This window comes from Pristiophorus japonicus, chromosome 7, assembly GCF_044704955.1.
Source record: "Pristiophorus japonicus isolate sPriJap1 chromosome 7, sPriJap1.hap1, whole genome shotgun sequence".
Lineage (NCBI taxonomy): Eukaryota > Metazoa > Chordata > Chondrichthyes > Pristiophoridae > Pristiophorus > Pristiophorus japonicus.
Window position 1 is genome coordinate 211,582,424 of NC_091983.1, and position 18,007 is coordinate 211,600,430.

Genomic DNA, 18,007 nt, shown 5'->3' on the forward strand with positions numbered 1-18,007 from the left:
GTATTTAACATTCTAAAGAGCTTTGACAGAGTAGTTAAGGAGAAAGTGTTTTCCACTGGCAAGATTCAGTAACCAGAGGACACATTAAAGTAAATCACCTTTGGCGGGGGGGGGGGGGGTTTAATGCAGCGAGTATGATCTGGAATGCACTGCCTGAAAGTGCGGTGGAAGTGAATTTAATAGTAATTTTCAAAAGAGAATTGGATATATGCTTAAAGGAAAAATTTGCAGGGCTATGGAGAAAAAGCAGGGGAGTGGAACTAATTGGATAGCTCTTTCAAAGAGCTGGCCCATGGTCCTCTGCTCCATGAATCGATATGCTTCATTTCAGCTTCTGGTCACTGGTAACCTTCAGAGTATTGGTGGTGGGAGGCTCGGCGATCACAGAGCTGCACTATACAATGGATAATGTCCTCGTGTTGGAGACAAGCCTTTATCACCAACCAATGCTATCATGGACATGTGTCTACAACACGTAGGAAAATGAGGATAAGGTCATATGGGTTACTTCCTTCTGTTCAGTCTCCACTACAACACTGACCCGTGCTGGGATATGGGTGCCAGTCATTCCCTGGTATCTCGCCCAAGAGACCAATCTTCATGTGTGAGCATATACGGTGATTGCAGCTGGCTATTTAACTGGGAGTGGTTAATTGGAATCATGGAAGAGCCCAGTCCTGCCGTCAACCAACGTTGATGCATGTCTTCTTTCCAGAAGGCTAATGATCAGGTGTGCTCGGCTGCTTTCCCTCAGTAATAGATTATTTGTTACCCCATTCACTGAAAATGTCAAAATATTAGAAAATGCCCCAAATATGTCTCAACATTTTCTGCCTTCAACATTTGCCTTTCTCTTTCAGTGTTTCATGTAGTTATGTTTTCTCCTCTCATACAAGTAAAGGAATGTTGCTAGGAATGCCATATGCTTATAATTAGAGCCATTCTGGAGTTGCCAGCTTTATGGGAGAAGCTTTTTTTTTAAAGCAGTTGCTTAGTTTTTGCTAGTCTTCTAGATTGGCATATATGGCATGGACTGAGTGCTGCCAGGCTTCTTAGGCAGGCAGTCCCTCGGAGTTGAGGATGACTTGCTTCCACATTAAAAATGAGTTCTCGGGTGACTGATCAGTCCAATGCGGGACCTACAGTCTCTGTCACAGGTGAGGCAGATGGTGGTTGAAGGAACGGGTAGGTGAGGTGCCTGGGTTGCCATGTTCTCCTTTGGCTGTTTACGCTTGGCTTCAGCTTTCTTCCGGTGAAGATGCAAGTTGTTCGGCACCTTCCCGGATGCTTTTCCTCCACTTTGAGCGGTCTTGGGCCAGCCATTCCCAGGTGCTGGTGGGAATGTTGTATTTTTTCTCAAGGAAGCTATGAGGGTGTCCTTGAAGCGTTTCCTCTGCCCATCTGGGGCTCGCTAGCCGTGTCGGAGCTCCGAGTAGAGCGCTTGTTTTGGGAGTCTCGTATCGGGCATGTGGACGATGTGACCCATCCATCGGAGCTGATCGAGCGTGGTCAATGCTTCGATGCTGGGGATGTTGGCCTGAGAGAGCACACTGTCGGTGCACCTATCCTGCCAATGGATTTGCAGGATCTTGCGGAGGCAGCGTTGGTGGTACTTCTCCAGTACTTTGAGATGCCTGCTGTATATAGTTCATGTCTCTGAAGCATAGAGGAGGGCGGGAATCACTACAGCTCTGTAGACCATGAGCTTGGTGCTGGACTCGGTCCTGGTATTTAAGCACTCTCTCTTCCTCAGGCGACCGAAGGCTACACTGGCACACTAAAGGTGGTGTTGGACTTCGTCGTCGATGTCTGCCCTTGGTGATAGCTCCCGAAGTATGGAAAATGGTCCACATTGTCCAAGGCTTCGTCGTGGATTTTGATAACCTGGGGGCAGGTTGGTAGAGGGCCTTTGTCTTATGGATGTTTAGTGTAAGTCCCATGCTCTCGTATGCTTCGGTGAAGGTTCTGACGGCTTGGAGTTCAGCCTCTTTTGAGTGTGCGCAGACGCAGGCGTCATCTGTGTACTGTAATGCAGTGACAAGAGGATGAGACGACCTTGGATCTGGCATGGAGGTTGAACAGTTTCCAGTTTGTTCTGTAGATTAGCTCCACTCCAGCTGAGAGTGAGATGGAGCATTGCAGCAAGATCGAGAAGAGCGTTGGTGCGATGACACAGCCCTGCTTGTCCCTGGTCCGAACGTGAATTGGGTCTGTGGTGGATTCGTTGGTCAGGATCACGGCTTGCATGTCATCGTGGAGCAGGCGAAGGATGGTGACAAACATTTGAGGGCAGCCGAATTTGAGGAGGACACTCCATAATCCCTCACGGTTGACAGTGTTGAAGGCCTATGTGAGGTCAAAGAAGGCCATGTATAGGGGTTGGTGCTGTTCCCTGTATTACTCTTGGATTTGCCGCGTGGTGAAGATCATGTTCATTGTGTCCCTTAGTGGATGGAATACGCATTGCACTCTGGGAGGAGCTCTTCAACCAGAGGGAGAAGGCGATTGAGGAGGATTCTTGTGATGTCTTTCCCTGTGGCAGATAGCAGGGAAACTCCGCTGCAGTTACCGCAATTGGACTTGTCCCCTTGAAGATAGTCACGATTATCGCATCTCCGATCCCTTGGCATTCTCTCCTTCCCAATGAGAGAGATGAATCATGTATTCGCGTCAATAGTGTTTCTCCTCCATGTTTTAGTGCTTTGGCGGGGATTCCATCTGCTCCTGCGACCTTGTTCTTCAGTTGCCTACCTCATGGCGGGCTGGGGTTGTGCTGAGATAGTGGCAGGTAGCATGCTGCGGGATGGCGTCGGACACTCGTGCCGAAGACAGAGTCTCTATTCACTGGATCTTTGAAGTGCTCCTTCCAGCGGGCACTGACTGCCTTTCTATCCTTGATGAGTACCTCTCCATTCTTGGCCAGCAGTGGGTTAGGGCCTTGGGTGCTTGGGTCGCACGTGGTCTTGACTACGCTGAAGAATCCATGCACGTTGTAGTTGTTGGCTATTTGCAGGATCTCCTGCACTTTCTCCACCCACCATCTATTCTTTAGGTCGCAAGTTTTTTGTTGGACCTTGACCGTCAGACATCTTTAGAGCTGCTTTCTTGCTCTCGAGTTGTGTTGCTGTTACCAGTTCAAGAATGCCTTGCGCTTGCGGCTTATTAGTTCCTGGATCTCCTGGTCATTCTCGTTGAACCAGTCTTGGTGTTTTCTGGTCGAGTGACCGAGCGTCTCTTCACAGGTGCTAATTATGGAGGACTTGAAGGCAGACCAGGCGCTGTGGAGGTTCTGCATCTTTGCATCACTGGGAGTGATCAGATTGGCAGTGAAGCGCGGGCTGAATAGGGCTTTCTTAGCAAGGTCTTGAGAGTGCTCCAGTGTTGATTTTCCTGCGGCATTGCTTCTGTTGCTGTTTTGGGGCTACGTTGATGATGATGGAGCAGATTAGACGGTGGTCCATCCAGCAGTCATCAGCTCCTGTCATGGCGCGGGTGATGCGCACTTCCTTGTGGACCCCGCTCAGATGTTGACTTAGTCTAGAAGGTGCCAGTGTTTGAAGCGAGGTTGCTGCCACGAAGCCTTATACTTGTCTTTCTGACAGAACAGGGTGTTGGTTATGACAAGGCCATGTTTTAAGCATTTCGTCAGGAGGAATTGGTTTTCCCTACCCCCTCTCTGCCGATCACGCCGATCAAACCTCCCCTAAGCTCTGTGTCCTTTCCAACTCTGGCGTTAAAGTCGCCCAGGAGGATCAGTTTGTCGCCTATTGGGACTCGGGATAGGGATTGTCCGAGGCTGGAGTAGAACTCTTCTTTGGTCTCATCTAAGGTTTCCAGTGTTGGGGCGTATGAGATGAAGACTCTAGCGCACTGGTTTTAGGCTAGGGTGAGCTGAAGATTCATGAAGCTTTCGTTTATCCTGCAAAGGGAGTCTCTAAGATGGCCAACTAGTTCATTTTTTATGGTGATGCCTACCCCATGGAGGCTTCGATCTTCGTAACCTCCACCTTGTTCCTTGAGCTGGCCTTCCCCCTGTTTGCTGGGTCTTGCTTAGGGCGGCGATGTCAACGTCGAAGCGTCTTGAACTTCCGAGCAACGATAGCAGTACGGCGTTCCGGTACATCGCTGTTGGGGTTGGCTATGAGGGTCCAGACGTTCCAGGTCCCAAACTTCATTTTGAAAGGTGAAAGATGCCTGTGTGTGAATTATTTTGCGTGGGGTGGCCGTTGCACACTAGCTACCACAGGGGCTTGACAGAGCAAAGTCCTGGTCCAGTGGCAAGGGGGTCCAAGATGACTGAAGACCAGACTCCGCTGCATAGGTCTAGTGCATATACACACACATACTCCTACTGTCCTCCTTTCTCCTTTGCACAGGTCCTCTCTTCCTGGGATTCATAGGACACAGTGTAGGCCTTATGACCTCGCTGTTGGTTCATGCTGCTCCTTCCCTAGGCCACGACCCCGTTGCTGGTCCTCGATGCGCTGCTCCTGGGCCTCGTCCTCCGTTCCACACTACTTCCCCTCGCTGCTCCTGACCTCCACTCCTCGCTGACCACCAGGCCTCCCGCTGCTCGCCGATCTCTGCTCCTCGCAGACCTCCGAACCTCATCGCTGCTCGCCGACCTCCTGACCTCCCGCTGCTCCCCGACCTCCGGACCTCGCCGGCTACTCGCAAGGTGGAGGAAGGGCTGTTTGGGAAGTGGCGTGTGCATCACAACTTGGCCCAATGATATGATGACTTGATGTATGTGCAGATCCAACAGATTGCTGGATTGTATCCAGTTTCAACATCTTGATCCAGGGGCACTGATAGCAATTGGCATTTCAGTGGATGTGAGTTAAGCACAGACTGGAGATCAAATCTAGGACCTTTCCTGGTCATGTGGCTCAACTACTCGCACACCCAGCCCAGTCGACCCTGCAAAGTCCTCCTCACTAACATCTGGGGCTGCGTGCCAAAATTGGAAGAGCTGTCCCGCAGACTAGTCAAGCAACAGCCTGACACAATCATACTCACAGAATCGTACCTTTCAGCCAATGTCCTAGATTCCTCCATCACCATCCTTGGGTATGTCCTATCCCACAGGCAGGACAGACCCACCAGGGGTGGCAACACGGTGGTATACAGTCGGGAGGGAGTGGCCCTGGGCATTCTCAACATTGACTCCAGACCCCGTGAAGTCTCATGGCTTCAGCTGAAGTAGGGGCAAGGAACCCTCCTGCTGATCATCACCGACTGCCCTCCCTCAGCTGATGAATCAGTACTCCTCCATGTTGAAAGCCACTTGGAGAGGCATTGAAAGTTGCAAGGTCACAGAATGTACTCTCGGTGGGGACTTCAATGTCTTATCACCCAGAGTGACTTGGTAGCACCACTATTGACTGAGCTGGCAACGTCCTGAAGGACATGGCTGTCATCATGAGGGAAAAACCTACTTGAACTCGTCCTCACCAATCTACCTGTTGTAGATGCATCTGTCCATGACAGCATTGGTAGCAGTGATCCACGCACAGTCCTTGTGCAGATGAAGTCCCGTCTTCACACTGAGCACACTATCATGTGTGGCACTACACCGTGCTAAATGGGATAGATTCAGAACAGATCTAGCAGCTCAAAACTGGGCATCCATGAGGTACTGTGGGCAATCAGCAGCAGCAGAATTTTATTCCACCACAATCTGTAATCACATGGCCCGGCATATCTCTTTACCACTACCATCAAGCCAGGTGAGCAACCCTGGTTCAATGAGAAGTGTAGAAGAGTATGCCAGGAGCAGCACCAGGCATACCTAAAAATGAGGTGCCAACCTGGGGAAGCTGCAACACAGGACTATATGCATGCTGTAGACAGAGCTAAGCGATCCCACAATCAACGGAACAGATCAAAGCTCTGCAGTCCTGCCACATCCAGTCGTGAATGGTGGTAGACAACTAAACAACTGACGGGAAGAGTAGGCTCCATGAATATTCCCATCCTCAACAATGGCAGAGCCCAGCACGCAAATGCAAAAAACAATCTTCAGCCAGAAGTGCCGAGTGGATGATCCATATCAGCCTCCTCCTGAGGACCCCACCATCATGGAAGCCAATCCAGCCAATACGATTCACTCCAGGTGATATCAAGAAAAGGTTGAGCGCACTGGATACAGCAAAGGCTATGGGCCCCAACAACATCCCAGCTGTTGTGCTGAAGACATGCTCCAGTACTAGCCGCTCCTCTAGCCAAGCTGTTCCAGTACAGCTACAACAGTACAGCTACAACAGAGGGGATTAAATGTAGTATCTCCAAATTTGCGGATGACACTAAGTTGGGTGGCAGTGTGAGCTGCGAGGAGGATGCTGTGAGGCTGCAGAGCGACTTGGATAGGTTAGGTGAGTGGGCAAATGCATGGCAGATGAAGTATAATGTGGATAAATGTGAGGTTATCCACTTTGGTGGTAAAAACAGAGAGACAGACTATTATCTGAATGGTGACAGATTAGGAAAAGGGGAGGTGCAGCGAGACCTGGGTGTCATGGTACATCAGTCATTGAAGGTTGGCATGCAGGTGCAGCAGGCGGTTAAGAAAGCAAATGGCATGTTGGCCTTCATAGCAAGGGGATTTGAGTACAGGGGCAGGGAGGTGTTGCTACAGTTGTACAGGGCATTGGTGAGGCCACACCTGGAGTATTGTGTACAGTTTTGGTCTCCTAACCTGAGGAAGGACATTCTTGCTATTGAGGGAGTGCAGCGAAGGTTCACCAGACTGATTCCCGGGATGGCGGGACTGACCTATCAAGAAAGACTGGATCAACTGGGCTTGTATTCACTGGAGTTCAGAAGAATGAGAGGGGACCTCATAGAAACATATAAAATTCTGACGGGGTTAGACAGGTTAGATGCAGGAAGAATGTTCCCAATGTTGGGGAAGTCCAGAACCAGGGGTCACAGTCTAAGGATAAGGGGTAAGCCATTTAGGACCGAGATGCGGAGGAACTTCTTCACCCAGAGAGTGGTGAACCTGTGGAATTCTCTACCACAGAAAGTTGTTGAGGCCAATTCACTAAATATATTCAAAAAGGAGTTAGATGAGGTCCTTACTACTAGGGGGATCAAGGGGTATGGCGAGAAAGCAGGAATGGGGTACTGAAGTTGAATGTTCAGCCATGAACTCATTGAATGGCGGTGCAGGCTAGAAGGGCCGAATGGCCTACTCCTGCACCTATTTTCTATGTTTCTATGTTTCTATCTATCTGACAATGTGGAAAACTTGCCAGGTATGTCCAGTCTACAAAAAGCAAGACAAATCCAATCTGGTAAATTACTGCCCTATCTGTCTACTCTCAATCAGCAGCAAAGTGATGGAAGGTATTATTGACAGTACTATCAAGCGGCACTTACTCACCAATAACCTGCTCACCGATGCTCAGTTTGGGTTCTGCTAGGACCACTCGGCTACAGACCTTATTACAGCCATGGTCCAAACATGGACAAAAGAGCTGAATTCCAGAGGTGCAGTGAGAGTGACTGCCCTTGACATCATGGGAGAATTTTGACTGACTATGGCATCAAGGAGCCCTAGTAAAACGGATGTCAATAGGAATCGGGGAGAAAACTCTTCACTGGCTGGAGTCATACTTAGCACAAAGGAAGATGGTTGTAGTGGTTGGGAGTCAATCATTTCCAGCCCCAGGACATCACTGCAGGTGCTCCTCAGGGCAGTGTCCTAGGCCCAACCATCTTCAGCTGCTTCATCAATGACCTTCCCTCCATCACAAGGTCAGAAGTGGGGATGTTTGTTGATGACTGCACAGTGTTCAGTGTCATTCGAAGATGCCCATGCGTGGATTCTTTTAAAGTGTGGTGACTGCACATCAGCCACCACACGGGCTTGACAGAGCACGGCCTTTGTCCAGTGGCAAGGGTAAACCAGGATGACTGGAGACCTACTCTGCTGCACGGACCGAGTGCGCACACATATCGCAGTGTGGGCTGGCCCGTGCTACCCCATGGCCCTCGGCTCTTCTGGGCCCCGCACTCTCATTTGCCACACCTCCAATGCAGAGAAAATAACAGCCTACATTACTATCCATTGAAGAAGTGACTAGCTTTATGAAAGATCACAAATAAGGAACATTTTGTAACAAGTAGACTGCAAAATTGGTACAAAGCACCAACACACAAGACCTGCCCAATATAACCATTGTGCTGCTATGTCTGGCTTGCTCAAGTATTTAGCAAACTCATCATCATCTTATCATAGGCAGTCCCTCGCAATCGAGGAAGACTTGCTTCCACTCCTGAAGTGAGTTCTTTGGTGGCTGAACAGTCCAATACCAGAGCCACAGACTTAGTCACAGGTGCGACAGATAGTCGTTGAGGGAAGGGGTGGGTGGGACTGGTTTGCTGCACGCTCTTTCTGCTGCCTGCGCTTAATTTCTGTATGCTCTCGATGTTGAAACTCGAAGTGCTCAGCGCCCTCCCGGATGCACTTAGGGCGGTCTTTGGCCAGGAACTTCTAGGTGTCAGTGGGGATGTCGCACTTTATCAGGGAGGCTTTGAGGGTGTCCTTGTAACATTTCCGCTGCCCACCTTTGGCTCGTTTGCCGTGAAGGAGCTCCGAGTAGAGCATTTGCTTTGGGAGTCTCGTGTCTGGCATGCGAACTATGTGGCCTGCCCAGCGGAGCTGATCAAGTGTGGTCAGTGCTTCAATGCTGGGGACGTAGGCCTGGACGAGGATGCTAATGTTGGTGCAACTGTCCTCCCAGGGGATTTGTAGGATCTTGCGGAGGCATTGTTGATATTTTTCCAGCGACTTGAGATGTCTACTGTACATGGTCCATGTCTCTGAGCCATACAGGAGGGCGGGTATTACTACAGCTCTGTAGACCATGAACTTGGTGGCAGTTTTGAGGGCCTGGTCTTCAAACACTCTTTTCCTCAGGCGGCCGAAGGCTGCACTGGCGCACTGGAGGCGGTGTTGGATCTCGGCGTCGATGCCTGCTCTTGTTGATAGGAGGCTCCCGAGATATGGGAAGTGGTCCACAGTGTCCAGGGCCGCGCCGTGGATCTTGATGACTGAGGGGCAGTGCTGTGAGGCGAGGACAGGCTGGTGGAGGACCTTTTTCTTTCAGATGTTTAGTGTAAGGCCCATGCTTTCGTACGCCTCAGTAAATATGTTGACTATCTCCTGGAGTTCAGCCTCTATATGTGCGCAGATGCAGGCGTCGTCCGCGTACTGCAGCTCAATGACAGAAGTTGGGGTGGTCTTGGACCTGGCCTGGAGATGGCGAAGGTTGAACAGGTTCCCACTGGTTCTGTAATTTAGTTCCACTCCAGCGGGGAGCTTGTTGACAGTGAGGTGGAGCATGGCCGCGAGAAAGATTGCGAAGAGGGTGATGACACAGCCCTGTTTGACCCCGGTCCGGATGTGGATTGGGTCTGTGATGGATCCGTTGGTAAGGATCATGGCCTGCATGTCGTCATGGAGCAGGCGGAGGATGGTGACGAACTTTTGGGGGCATCCGAAACGGAGGAGGACGCTCCATAGACCCTCGCGGTTGACAGTGTCAAAGGCCTTTGTAAGGCCGAAGGCGGCCATGTATAAGGGCTGGCGTTGTTCCCTACATTTTCCTTGTAGCTGTCGCGCTGCAAAAATCATGTCTGTTGTGCCCCGTAGGGGATGAAATCCACACTGTGACTCGGGGAGGAGCTCCTCGGCCACTGGAAGAAGACGGTTGAGAAGGACTCTAGCGACGACTTTCCCTGTGGCTGATAGCAGGGAGATTCCTCTGTCGTTGCCGCAGTTGGACTTGTCCCTTTTTTTAAAAGATGGTCACGATTACTGCAGCCCTGAGATCCCACGGCATGCTCTCCTCCAGATAAGAGAGATGAGGTTGTGTATTCGCGCTCAAACCTAGCAAACTAGTAAGTTTCTATGTGAATATTGATGTCAAGTGGTTGAAGTCCTTAAGACCCATCAGCCCCACAGCCATCGTCATTTTCTATCCAAGCTCATCAACACAAGTTGCACCAAGCATTGCAGAGTGCAGTGCAGTGCAGAATGCCCAGGGCAGAGAGCGCTTTGCCCAGCGCAGCAGCGCGAGGCGGCGATTCTGCAGGCTCTGGGAAGAGGGGGCGCGGCCCTAACGTCACGGCAGGCAAGGAGGCCGCTGCCATGGTGACGGCCCGGGCTGGGGCCGAGGGCGGGCGCTGCCGTTAAACCGTGGCCCTGGGCCCGGGGACCACAGACCTGCTCCACCCCCACCCCTCTCTGCCTTTTATCTTCGATTGAGCCGCCATGGCTTCCTTGCGGAGAGGGTCGCTGCGCTCCGTGCAGGCGACCAGCGACGGCCTGCAGAGCCAGGTACCGGCACACGGCAGACTCGCTGGCTCGCTCGCTCACTCCGCCCGCAGGCTGGACGACCAGCCGTGCGCGGCAACATGCTGCAACTCTCAAAACCCAACCAGGGCACATGCCGCAGATCAGCGGGCAGCATCTGCCGAGACAACAGGCGGGCGGCTTCAGAGTTTTCAGGAGCGGAGCCTTTTCACCGCCACAGATCTGGCCAGAGGGCCCGCACAACGTTTGGTGGCCTTCCACCAGAACGGGAACAAAGTGTAGAGATGTAACAGGTTTTAAGCAGGCGCAGGGGGAAGGAAAGAACAATAGGCAGGAGTGATTCAATGACGAAAAGATTGACGGTGCAAGGCAAAAGGAAATGGTAATGGGACAAGTAAACAAACAAATGATGTGTCTAGAAGAGGTGGCAATCGGAATGACAGAATCATCAACAGCTGCCATGTGGAAAAAATAGGGGCAGAGGTTGGGGTCTGAAATTGTTCAACTCGATGTTGAGTCCAGAAGGCGTAAAGTGCCGAATCAAAAGATGTATATTGTAACACATCACACGTGAATATCGTAACACATCACACGTGAGTGTATATTGTAACACAGCACGTGTGTATACTGTGACACATCACACAGCGTGTATGTTATAACAGCACACATGTGTATATTGTAACACATCACACAGTATGTATATTGTAACACAGCACGTGTGTATACTGTGACACATCACACCGTGTATGTTATAACACCACACATGTGTATATTGTAACACATCACACAGTGTGTATATTGTAACAGCACACGTGTGTATACTGTAACACATCACACGGCATGTGTATGTAACACATCACAAGAGATTAATGTGCAAAGTTAAAGCACATGGGATTGGGGGTAGTGTGCTGAGAGCTGGTTGGCAGACAGGAAGCAAAGAGTAGAAGTAAATGGATACTTTTCAGAATGGCTAGTGGGGTGCCGCAAGGTTCTGTGCTGGGGCCCCAACTGTTTACACTGTACATTAATGATTTAGACGAGGGGATTAAGTGTAGTATCTCCAAATTTACGGATGACACTAAGTTGGGTGGCCGTGTGAGCTGCGAGGAGGATGCTATGAGGCTGCAGAGTGACTTGGATATGTTAGGTGAGTGGGCAAATGCATGGCAGATGAAGTATAATGTGGATAAATGTGAGGTTATCCACTTTGGTGTTAAAAACAGAGAGGCAGACTATTATCTGAATGGTGACAGATTAGGAAAAGGGGAGGTGCAGCGAGACCTGGGTGTCATGGTACATCAGTCATTGAAGGTTGGCATGCAGGTACAGCAGGCGGTTAAGAAAGAAAATGGCATGTTGGCCTTCATAGCGAGTGGATTTGAGTACAGGGGCAGGAAGGTGTTACTACAGTTGTACAGGGCTTTTGTGAGGCCACACCTGGAGTATTGTTTACAGTTTTGATCTCCTAACTTGAGGAAGGACATTCTTGCTATTGAGGGAGTGCAGCGAAGGTTCACCAGACTGATTCCCGGGATGGCGGGACTGACATATCAAGAAAAACTGAATCAACTGGGCTTGTATTCACTGGAGTTCAGAAGAATGAAAGGGGATCTCATAGAAACGTTTAAAATTCTGATGGGTTTAGACAGGTTAGATGCAGGAAAAATGTTCCCATTGTTGGGGAAGTCCAGAACCACGGGTCACAGTCTAAGGATAAGGGGTAAGCCATTTAGGATCGAGATGAGGGGAAACTTCTTCACCCAGAGAGTGGTGAACCTGTGGAATTCTCTACCACAGAAAGTTGTTGAGGTCAATTCACTAAATATATTCAAAAAGGAGTTAGATGTAGTCCTTACTACTAGGGGGATCAAGGGTATGGCGAGAAAGCAGGAATGGGGTACTGAAGTTGCGTGTTCAGCCATGAACTCATTGAATGGCGGTGCAGGCACGAAGGGCCGAATGGCCTACTTCTGCACCTATTTTCTATGTTTCTATGAGGCGCTGTTCCTGGAGCTTGCATTGAGCTTTGGAACAGTGTAAGGCTGAGGTCAGAGTAGGAGTGGGGCAGAGAATGAAAGTGAACTTGTCTCTTCTTCACCTTCACACCATCTGTAGGGCTGAAGATTGCTGGTCTTTCAACATCGTTTCGAATGCAACGAGAAGTACCACTAGCGCTGCCTCTGCAAGATCCTGCAAATCCACTAGGAGGATAGACGCACCAACTTCAGTGTTCTCGATCAGGCCAGCATCGAAGCACTGACCACACTCGACCAGCTCCGTTGGGCGGGCCACACTGTTCGCATGCCAGACATGAGACTCCCAAAGCAAGCGCTCTACTTGGTACTCCTACACGGCAAGCGAGCCCCAGTTGGGCAGAGGAAATGTTTCAAGGACACCCTCAAAGCCTCCTTGATAAAGTATAACATCCCCACCCGCACCTGGGAATCCCTGGCCCAAGACCGCCCTAAGTGGAAGAAGAGCATCCGGGAGGGCATTGAGCACCTTGAGTCTCATCACTGAGAGCATGCAGAAACCAAACGCAGACAGTGGAAGGAGAGTGCGGCAAACCAGACTCCCCAGCTACCCTTTCCTTCAACCAGTCCCACCTCTGACAGAGACTGTAATTCCTGTATTGGACTGTGCAGTTACCTGAGAACTCACTTTTAGAATGGAAGCAAGTCTTCCTCGATTTCGAGGGACTGCCTATGATGATGATATCCCTTTGATTTCTGCACAGAAACTTTCTCACTAAACATGGGGGGTTTTGCTTGTCTCTTTTACAGGTGTGTTATAGACTAATTGATAGTGATTTGATTGCTACTTCTTATTGGTTGCTTGCTTTGACTGATGGCTGGTGCCATCACAACAAAAGAAGCAAGCGCCCACTTTTATAGGGGCACAACCAATAAACCATAAATTAAAACCGAATTGAAATATATAAGATTCTGAAGGGGATTGACAGGGTAGATGCTGAGAGATTGTTTCCCCTGGTTGTAGTGTCTAGGATTAGGGGGCATAGTCTCAGGATAAGGGGTAGGCCATTTAAGACTAAGAAGAGGAGGAATTTCCTCACTTAGAGGGTTTTGAATCTTTGGAATTCTCTAGTGCTCAGTCACTGAGTATTTTCAAGGCTGAGATAGATTTTTGGACTCTAGGGGAATCAAGGGACATTGGGATCGGGTGGGAAAGGAGCTGAGGTCGAAGATCAGCTACTCATAATTGTTATGTTCTTAAAGTAAACTTACCAAATTAAATTAAAATTTATTATGGAGTGTGGGGGGAAGATTGATTTTTATGGTTAGTCAACAACTCCATTATTGTATCATGTGACTACGAGGATGGTCGAAGGCGACCTAGATGGAGCAGCTAAATTTATTGTGTATAATAGTGTAGTGTAAGTGGTTATTGTACTGGACTAATGATGCAGGATCAGTGAGCTCAAATCTCACTATGATAAAGTGGGAAATTGAATTTGATGAATCTGATAAATTGCACTGCCAATGATTGACCAATAAGTCTGCTGTTTTGTCACTAAAATCCCAACTGAATCATTTGTAAAGGATGAATAATAAATCCAGCTTTGGAAGTATCATCCACACCTGTGAAAAATGTCAAGTTTAAAAAAAAAGTGCTAAACTTTTTTTGGTGGGGGTGTTTGAGGGGGATGGGAGTGGCAGAAATAAGAGATTGAAAAGTTGTGTGTGCTCTGTTCTTCTGACCAGAGTCATCTGTGATCTGTCATGATTTAAAATACCATTAAGTTGTGCATATTCAAAGAAATGAAGTGGTTTTATTGAAGTTAATGATCCCCTTTAAATTTGTATCATCTATGCCAAAAAAAATCAACACTTCATTGTGTTCAACTGTGCAATCGTACCACATTGAACTTGTGCTTGTAGGAATCAGCCTTATAACATTAGGCCCATTAATGCCCAACTGATCCGTTAGGTGCAACCATATTCACCATTCTCCCCAATTGCTGGTAATACTATTTTCTGGGGGAAAAAATACCATTTGTGGCTATTTTAGGAAATTCCTCCCCAAATACTGTATCATCCTGTGATTCTATAACTTCCTACGACAATCAAGGTCCTAAAACCATGGTTATTCATGATGCCTCACAAAATATACTTAATCTGTGCCCCATCCCCATGCTGTTACAATTTTCAAAGAAATGTGGGATTATCCATTAGGCTAAACCATGGAATATCCCTGAATTTCATGATTATTTTGCATTCTCAACCAGCCAATAATGCAGCAGTATTGTGGCTCCATGGAAAATGTTTGACAAAGATGTTTTCACTGATCTACAAATACACAAAGCAGTGACATAACACACAGAAATTATGTTTACATTATTTTGTATTTTGTTTGTTAAGGTTGATGTCTTGCTAAAGAAAATTAAACAGACTGATAAAAGAGATGAAGTTTATGAGGGGTAAGTTGCTCGTTTGTTGATTTAGATGTTGATATTATAACTCGTACCAAAGTTCTTGAGTGCTAACTTTCAACATTGTTTTCCCCAGTGGAAAAAAAGATTCATAGGAACAGGAGTAGGTCATTGAGACCCTCAAGCCTGTTCCATCATTCATAAAGATCGTGGCTGATCTGTGACCTAACTCCATATACCTGCCTTTGGCCCATATCCCTTAATACCTTTGGTTAACAAAATATCAATCTCAGATTTAAAATTAACAATTGATCTAGCATCAATTGTCGTTTGCGGAAGAGAATTCCAAACTTCTACCAACATTTGTGTGTAGAAGTGTTTCCTAATTTCACTCCTGAAAGGTCTGGCTCTAATTTTTAGACTATGCCCCCTAGTCCTAGAATCCTTAACCAACAGAAATAGTTTCTCTCTGCCTACCCTACCTGTTCCCTTCAATAGCTTGAAAATTTTGATCGGACCTCCACTGTTTTTAGCTTTTCACCATTTAGAAAGTACCCTGTTCTATCCTTTTTAGGTCTAAAGTGGATGATCTCGCATTTGCTTACATTGAAATCCATTTGCCACAGTTTTGCCCATTCACTTAATCTGTCAATTTCCCTTTGTTTTTATCGACAATGCTGTCTATCTTTGTGTCATTGACAAATTTGCATATATGACTTTCTATGCCATCATCTAAGTTGTTACTAAATACTATGAATAGTTGAGGTCCCAACACCGATCCCTACGGGACACCACTAGTCATATCCTGCCAATTTGAGTATCTATCCATTATCCCTTCTGCTTGTCTCCTGCTGCTCAGCCAATTTCCTAACCAGGTCAATAATTTGGCCTCAATTCTATGGGCTTCTACCTTAGTTAACAGTCTTTTATGATCGGAAGATAGCAAATATAACACCGCTATTCAAGAAGGGAGGGGGAGAGAGAAAACAGGAAATATAGGCCAGTTAAGCCTGACATCTGTTGTCAGGAAAATGCTGGAATCCATTATTAAGGAAGTGGTATCAGGGCACTTAGAACATCATAACATGATTAGGCAGAGTCTACATGGTTTTATGAAAGGGAAATTGTGTTTGACAAACTTATTAGAGTTTGTTGAGGATGTGACTAGCAAGGTAGATAAAGGGGACCAGTGGATGTGATATATTTGGATTTTCAAAAGGCATTCGATAAGGTGCCACATAAAATGGTTATTATACAAGATAAGGGCTCATGGGATTGGGGCTAATATAGTAGCATGGATAGAGAATTGGTTAACTGACAGAAAACAGAGTAGGAATTAACGGGTCTTTTTCAGGTTGGCAGGCTGTAATTAGTGGGGTGCCGCGAGGATCAGTGCTGGGGCCTCAGCTATTTACAATCTATATGAATGATTTAGATGAAGGGACCGAGTGTAATGTATCCTAGTTTACTGATGATACAAAACTAGGTGGCACAGTAAGCTGTGAAGAGAACACAAAGTGTCTGAAAGGGGACATAGATAGACTAAGTGAGTGGGCAGATGAAATATAATGCAGAGAAATATGAGGTTATTCATTTTGGTAGGAAGAATAGAAAAACATAAATATTTTTTAAATGTTGGTGTTCAGAGAGATTTGGGTGCCCACAGGAAAGAAACAGAAAGCTAGCATGCAGGTTGAGCAAGCAATAAGGAAGGCAAATGGTATGTTGGCCTTTATTACAAGGGGTGTTGGAGTACAAGCGTAAGGAAGTTTTGCTACAATTGTACAGGATCTTGGTGAGACCACACCTGGAGTACTGTGCACAGTTTTGGTCTCCTTATCTAAGGAAGGATATACTTGTCTTGGAGGCTATGCAACAAAGGTTCACTAGATTGATTTGTGGAATGAGAGGGTTGTGCTATGATGAAAGATTGTGTAGAATGGGCCTATAGCCCCTGGAGTTTAGAAGAATAATTGATGATTTAATTGAAACATACAAGTTTCAGAAGGGGATTGACAGGGTAGATGCTGAGAGATTGTTTCCCCTGGCTGGAGTGTCGAGAACTAGGGGCCATAGTCTCAGGATAAGGTGTAAGCCTTTTAAGACTGAGATGAGGAAGAATTTCTTCACTCAGGGTTGTGAAGAAACCTCTGAGTGTCAGAGCACAAAAATCTAGGCTGACACTCCAGTGCAGTGCTGAGGGAGCACTGCACTGTTGGAGGTACTGTCTTTTGGATGAGACGTTAAACCGAGGCCCCATCTGCTCCCTCAAGTGGATGTAAAAGGTCTCCGGTGTCCTGGCTAATATATTTATCCCTCAATCAACATAACAAAAAACAGATTATCTGGTCATTATCACATGACTGATTGTGGGAGCTTGCTGTGCGCAAATTGGCTGCCACGTTTCCTACATTACAATAGTGACTACACTCCAAAAGTGGGCTATTGCATGGTAGATGCAGTATAATGTAGATAAATGTGAGGTTATCCACTTTGGTGGTAAAAACAGGGAGGCAAGCTGCGGATTGCAGGAAGATATCAATGTACTGGTCAGAACAGTGCAAATGGAATTCAATCCAGATAAGTGTGAGGTAATGCATTTGGGAAGGTCTAACAAGGCAAGGGAATACACATTAAATGGTACAGTCATTGATATATACCACAAAAAGCAAGGGACCCTGCATTGTGCCCTGCGGAACCCCACTGGATACAATCTTCCAGTCACAAAAACACCCATCAACCATTACCCTTTGCTTCCTGCCTCTGAGCCAATTTTGGATCCAACTTGCCACTTTGCCCTGGATCCCATGCGCTTTTACTTTCGTGTCCAGTCTGCCATGTGGGACCTTATCAAAAGCTTTGCTAAAATCCACATCTGCACTGCCCTCATCGACCCTCCTGGTTACCTTCTCGAAAAATTTAATCAAGTTAGTCAGACATGACCTTCCCTTAAAAAGTCCATGCTGACTGTCCTTGATTAATCTATATCTTTCCAAATGAAGATTTATCCTGTCCCTCAGAATTTCTTTCCAATAATTTTCCCACCACTGAGGTTAGAGTGACTGGCCTGTAATTACTTGATCTATCCCTTTCTCCCTTTTTAAACAAAGATACAACATTAGCAGTCCTCCAGTCCTCTGGCTGCACACCTGTAGCCAGAGAGGACTAGAAAATGATGGTCAGAGCCTCTGCTATTTCCTCTTTTGCTTCTCATAACAGCCTAGGATACATTTCATCCGGGTCTAGGGATTTATCCACTTTCAAAACTGCTAAGTCCCTCATTACTTCCTCTC

At 47.5% G+C, this 18,007-nt stretch overlaps 1 protein-coding gene across 3 annotated transcripts in view; it reads left to right on the forward strand.

Moving 5' to 3' along the window:
- Positions 1–10,112: 10,112 nt before the first annotated feature.
- nphp1 (nephronophthisis 1) overlaps positions 10,113–18,007 on the forward strand; it is a 155,886-nt gene continuing 147,991 nt past the window's right edge. Inside the window, exons 1-2 of one of the 3 annotated variants that reach the window (XM_070885764.1) lie at positions 10,113–10,348; positions 14,704–14,762. In XM_070885764.1, coding sequence (XP_070741865.1) covers positions 10,283–10,348; positions 14,704–14,762 — 125 coding nt within the window. In that variant the 5' untranslated portion in view covers positions 10,113–10,282. Of the gene's footprint in view, positions 10,707–14,703; positions 14,763–18,007 lie in introns of all 3 variants that reach the window. The other 2 variants (XM_070885763.1, XM_070885761.1) reach the window with 2 other exon arrangements.